The 6,709-nt window shown below is 35.9% G+C and overlaps 1 protein-coding gene across 1 annotated transcript; it reads left to right on the top strand.

Annotated features, from left to right (window-relative positions):
• Window positions 1-1,137: 1,137 nt before the first annotated feature.
• Window positions 1,138-2,076, top strand: LOC308531406 (olfactory receptor 4K1; the record flags this gene model as incomplete). Its single annotated transcript, XM_081108347.1, has 1 exon — window positions 1,138-2,076. The coding sequence occupies exon 1, from the start codon at window positions 1,144-1,146 to the stop codon at window positions 2,074-2,076; it is 933 nt and encodes a 310-aa protein (XP_080964473.1). The 5' UTR covers window positions 1,138-1,143.
• Window positions 2,077-6,709: the final 4,633 nt, after the last annotated feature.

Genomic DNA, 6,709 nt, shown 5'->3' with positions numbered 1-6,709 from the left:
AGCAACTCCAGCAGCCAGGCACTGCCTCTGCACTTAGAAGTTTAGAGATAAAAATAGCTTTGGAGATAATTTAGTTCTATCTTCCAAGGTCAGTCATACAGCTATTGAAAAATATAGGGTGCATATCTTTAATCAGTATAAGGACAAATAAATGACTATCACACATTGTTGGGTATACAGGGCTAAAGCCAAAAATGTTTTCTGAAACATTGGAGGTTGCATAGGGATTTTTTCTGGGACCAAGTGGCCATATGGTGTCCAATGTGCTAAATAAAATTTCAAAAAACATTCAAGAGGCAACTTACACACTACTTAACTTTTCTCTTTTGAAAAGCCATCATGTGTTTAAAATGCATCATGTAAGGACTGCTTCTGAAAGGTGTTGCAGATTTTTATAAATCCAGGTGTGTCAGGAGTGTTTACAAGGAGACACCACTGCCCTTTCTTCCTAAACAAATTGCTTCTATTAAGTTCTTAGAACTATCAAGCACTTTATGATTCTTAATTTCAAGAACATTAATCTAGTCCACTTAGCCTTGCATTCAAGCCTAATTGCATCCACAATTTGCTCCTGAGCTACCATTCCCAACTTTACTGTCACTGCTCCTCAGCATGACCTCTTCCCCAGACAGGCCACTCAACTATAGTTCCCTGAGTATATCTTTCACATTTTCACCTTTGTATCTTTATTCTCATTATTCCCCCACCAGAGATAGCCTTTCCTTCAGGTTTGGCTAGCAAATTCCATACTTTTAAAAAGTTTTAACTTAAAATAATACCTACTCCATGACACCTTACTTTATCACTTCGGCATAATTTCTTCCATCTTGATAATATTTATGGTATTAATGTACCACTTACATTTGCTCATTTCCAATTTTATATTTTTATTTTTAACGTGTGTGTCTTATGTTCCTAGTTATGATAGGATCCATATCTAATCCTTTTTTTTCACACTATCCCTCTTTTCACAGCAGTTGGATGTTAAATATTAGTCAATTTTCTATACTACTTCATTAAATTAAATTGACTTTTAATTGAAAGCTGGTTATGTTTCTTTTGTATCTTTCCCAGATATAGTCGTAATCATTGTGTAATATTTCCCTGATGTTTTTTAAATTTAGGTAACTGTAGATTGGATACATGGCTCACTCAAATGAATCAGTGGTGTCTGAGTTTGTGCTCCTGGGACTCTCTAATTCTTGGGATCTTCAGCTTTTCTTTTTTGCCATCTTCTCTATGGTGTATGTGACATCAGTGCTGGGCAACCTCATGATTATTGTTATCATTTCCTCTGACTCCCATTTGAATTCTCCTATGTACTTCCTGCTCAGTAACCTTTCTTTTATTGATATCTGCCAATCTAACTTTGCAACCCCCAAGATGCTTGTGGACTTTTTTGTTGAGAAAAAGACTATCTCCTTCGAGGGTTGCATGGCGCAGATATTTCTTCTTCATAGTTTTGTTGGGAGTGAGATGATGTTGCTTGTAGCTATGGCATATGACAGATTTATAGCCATCTGTAAGCCCCTACACTATAGCACAATTATGAATCGGAGACTATGTATAATCTTTGTGTTTATTTCCTGGGCTGTGGGTATTCTTCATTCTGTGAGCCATTTGGCTTTTACAGTGGATCTGCCATTCTGTGGCCCAAATGAGGTAGACAGCTTCTTTTGTGACCTTCCCCTAGTGATAGAGCTGGCTTGCATGGATACTTATGAGATGGAAATTATGACACTAACTAACAGTGGCCTGATATCATTGGGCTGTTTCCTGGCTTTAATTATTTCCTACGTCATCATTTTGATCACTGTCTGGCGCCGGTCCTCCAGTGGGTCATCCAAGGCACTTTCTACATTAACAGCTCACATCATAGTGGTGATTCTTTTCTTCGGGCCTTGCATCTATTTCTATATATGGCCTTTCAGCAGACTTTCTGTGGATAAGTTCCTTTCGGTGTTCTACACTGTTTGTACGCCCATGTTGAACCCCATCATCTACTCTCTGAGGAATGAAGATGTTAAATCAGCCGTGCGAAGGTTGAGAAATCGTAACGTGAACTGGAAAAACTAGAGATCACCATGAAGGCATGTAATCCTGAATGAGAATGGAGAGCCTCCACTGGATCACAGCATCATGCCAATTACTGTTGCTAATGACATGGGTTATTGAGATATAGAATTGGACTTTTGTCCTAAGTGCAATGAAATTGCATAAAATCAGTTTTTGGTTTCATAGTATTTAAAGAGAATTTAAAGCAATTTTTTATAATTCTAATGTACAAATTCTCTTAAAATATTTAATAATTCCTTTAGATATTTTATAACAATTTAGAGTCTAATCTACATAAAATGCTACTTATGTTATTAACCTGTTATTATCTTCAATTGCAGTGATATTTTATACCTTGCAATCACACTGTTTAAGTAAATCGAGTTTCTAATATCTTCATTCAACTTAATCATAACATTTTAAGTATATTGACATAGTAGAAGAAATATTGTGTTTTACAACATGGACTTTACCTCATTGATACACATTTACTAGCTCATCTTTTCCTTTGTATTGAATATTTGGTTGCTATACATTTGGTTATATATAATTTTCCTTACTGCTACTCTGTTCCAATAAAAAAAGTTTTGTTTTCTTTTAGATTGATATTCATCTGTACTCATTATAAAACTTTTTCTAGCTATTTGTTGCTATCAGCGGCATATATATTTTTAAGTCTACTTATTTTAAAGTAGAATAATTTGTTACAATAAATTCTGTTATCCATAGAAAATTGCAAATATCTTTGAAATTGATTGCAAATATGGCAGGTGTTGAATAATTAAATTCAGAGAAAACATTAATTTTATATGTTTCTAAAACATACAAATGCACAAAGTGACAAAAAATTATTTGCAACTAAAGATCAAATCTGGAATCTATTTTCATATTTCTTGGAAAACAGAAAGAGAAGGCAAAATTCATGTACCTCTAATAATAAGAATTTTAAAATCTATTAATTGTTTTATTTGCTGGTCAAAAGTTTTACTATGTACTTCTTTCTGGATTTATATTATAAAAAAGGCCTTATAAAAGAGAGGCCAAATGTATTCTAACAATGCAAAAGAGACTTGCTCAACAGAAAATAGAAAGCCTGCATTCAGTACTCTCGATTCAGTTTTTAAATATACTACAAGACATATGTTAGTGCTATGTGCATAGGTATTAACTCTGCATGATAAGCCTTAGTGCAAGCTGAGTTTTAGATAATGACATACAGTCTGTTTGAACCATGATACTATTTGCTTAAATTTTCTTAGAACTTAGTTTTTAGGTCAACTTCATTTGTACAATGTCAAACATGATAATGATCTTTTAAATTTGAATACCTTTTATATATCTTTATGCAGTGCCAAAAATATTTTAATTATACAATAAAAATTAAAGCAGCCATGGTATTGTTGTTAGTATTTTTATTCCCTTTTAACTCTGTCCTGCCGGTAAAAATGGAGAGGTTGTAGTACCCTTGCAAAATTGAGTCATTTCACTTCTCTGATCCTCAAAATTCCATAATGAAGGAGAGGAGGGGCAGAGGAATAGGGGAAATGAAGGGAAGAGAGAGGAAAACAGCAGAAGAAAGAGGGGGGAAATTAGAATTTATGAGGGGCTGTTTAATTTGGTCAATTATTTGTCATGATTCTGATTCTTAATTTACCACTGTTCTATTTGGGTTTTTACTGATCAGACATAGCCATAACCTATCACATTAAGTTTGGCAAATATCCAAAAATCATAAAGTAAGAGAAGCTGATATATCTAACTATATAATTTTATTTTCTTTTTTCTGTCATGCATTTTTATTTTTAAATTAAGCTTATTGGGGTGAGAGTGATTAATAAAATTATGTAGGTATGAAATGTACAATTCTGTAATATATCATCTCTATATTGCATTGTGTGTTTACCACTTAAATTAAATCTCCTTCCACTATCATATAATTTTCCACAGAGGTTTCTATTTTTTATGTTTGTTTTTTGTTTTAAAGCCTATCACAAATAAAGTCAAAAGGAAAAATAGGTGAAAAGCAGTATTGTTCTTAGAGGTAACATCTTTAATTTGTCAAGAGCACTTACAAAACAATAAGTAAATTACCAAAAAAGCTAATAAAAAAACTATCAAAGTATATGAATAGGTAGTTTATTATTAATGTAATGCAAGTTACTCATCAATATATGAATAAATGCTAAAACTAACATATAAGAGAATGTAAGTATAAGTGCAGAGATTCCCTTGTTCTGTTGTATGATTGAAAAAGATCCAGATGAGGAGAACCAAGATGGCGGCATAGGGTAACGCCGGAGTTTGCTGCTTTGAACAACTACTTCAAAAGTGAAACCAAAAAAAGGAAGGGACATCACCCAGAACCACAGGAACGCTGGCTGAGTGGAAGTCCTACAACTAGGAGGAAAGAGAAACACATACAGACACTCAGAGGAGGCGCAGTGCTGAAGTCAAATTCTGAGGTGCGGAGTGCCCGGAGCGGGCTGGCGGCGGAGGGCGCGGTTGGCGTTTTCAATCGGGAGGGCGTCACAGACTCTGAGCTCCAGATACAGGTGAGTCTTTAGGGACCCAGACTCAAACGGGAGAAGCGGGACTGTCTGGCTTCGGTCAGAGCGAGTGCAGCTTTCTCTCGGAGGTGTGCAGCGGGGCTGGGACTCAGAGAGGCAGAGCCCCTGGGGACAGGACTGAGAGCCACCATAACTGCTCTCTCCGGCCCACCCTATTGATCCTGTGCTACTCGCCCCGCCCAAGCCCTGCACACAGGCATTTGCCAGATAGCCTCAGGCAAAGGCTAGATTAGCACCTCCCTAGAGGACAGAAGTTCAGACCACTAGGGGGTGCACCAAGGAAGCATAACAAAATGCGGAGACAAAGAAACAGGACAAAATTGTCAATGGAAGATATAGAGTTCAGAACCACACTTTTAAGGTCTCTTAAGAACTGTTTAGAAGCCGCCGATAAACTTAATGAGATCTACAAGAAAACTAATGAGACCCTCGATCTTATATTGGGGAACCAACTAGAAATTAAGCATACACGGACTGATATAACGAATATTATACAGACTCCCGACAGCAGACTAGAGGAGCGCAAGAATCAAGTCAATGATTTGAAATGCAAGGAAGCAAAAAACACCCAACCGGAAAAGCAAAATGAAAAAAGAATCCAAAAATGCGAGGATAGTGTAAGGAGCCTCTGGGACAGCTTCAAGCGTACCAACATCAGAATTATAGGGGTGCCAGAAGATGAGAGAGAGCAAGATATTGAAAACCTATTTGAAGAAATAATGACAGAAAACTTCCCCCACCTGGTGAAAGAAATGGACTTACAGGTCCAAGAAGCGCGGAGAACCCCAAACAAAAGGAATCCAAAGAGGACCACACCAAGACACATCATAATTAAAATGCCAAGAGCAAAAGATAAAGAGAGAATCTTAAAAACAGCAAGAGAAAGAAACTCAGTTACCTACAAGGGAATACCCATACGACTGTCAGCTGATTTCTCAACAGAAACTTTGCAGGCCAGAAGGGAGTGGCAAGAAATATTCAAAGTGATGAATGCCAAGAACCTACAACCAAGATTACTTTATCCAGCAAAGCTATCATTCAGAATTGAAGGTCAGATAAAGAGCTTCACAGATAAGGAAAAGCTAAAGGAGTTCATCACCACCAAACCAGGATTATATGAAATGCTGAAAGGTATCCTTTAAGAAGAGGAAGAGGAAGAAAAAGGTAAAGATACAAATTATGAACAACAAATATGCATCTATCAACAAGTGAATCTAAGAATCAAGTGAATAAATAATCTGATGAACAGAATGAACTGTTGATTATAATAGAATCAGGGACATAGAAAGGGAATGGACTGACTATTCTTGGGGGGAAGCGGGTGTGGGAGATGCGGGAAGAGACTGGAAAAAAAATCTTGCACCTATGGATGAGGACAGTGGGTGGGGACTGAAGGTGGAGGGTGGGGCGGGAACTGGGAGGAGGGGAGTTATGGGGGGGAAAAAAAGAGGAACAAATGTAATAAGCTGAACAATAAAGAATTAATTTAAAAAAAAAAAAAAGAAAAAGATCCAAAAGTCTGATAGTTTATTGTGCTGAAAAGGCTTTGATAAAACAGGAAACCCCAAAGATTGTTATTAAATCTCTAAAATTGTATAACTATATGAAGGAAATTTTTCAATATCATCAACATTTTAAAAATCTGAATTGGTAATTTACTTATAATATTTTATCTTACAGATATTCCCATGCATATGTAAAATAAAATATATGCATGCTATTTATTGCAAGCATCGCATTTAGGAACAAACTATGAATAATTATACAAAACCTAAATGTTTATTAATGTAGACACCTGAACTGTATTATTGGTATGTCCATTTAATAGAAAGCTGTGCAGCTATTAAGATTAATTAGTGATCATGTAAGGCTTTCATCAATTTACAAATAAAAGAAGTACTCCAGATTAAGGGAGGACTAGAGAATAGTTTATCATGGACTTTTGGGTTAGGAAGTGGTGTTAGAGATAATTTAAGCCAGACTCCTCATTCACTGAGGAAATTCAAGACCAGAAAAACAAATGATCTGTCCAAATATTTCCAAAAACTAGTGACACAGACAAGATTAATATACCTCAATCTTTCCTT

Source organism: Myotis nattereri (genome assembly GCF_964212035.1).
Source record: "Myotis nattereri genome assembly, chromosome: 1".
Lineage (NCBI taxonomy): Eukaryota > Metazoa > Chordata > Mammalia > Chiroptera > Vespertilionidae > Myotis > Myotis nattereri.
Note: the sequence above shows the minus strand (reverse complement) of the source record. Positions and strands in the feature narration are given on the sequence as shown.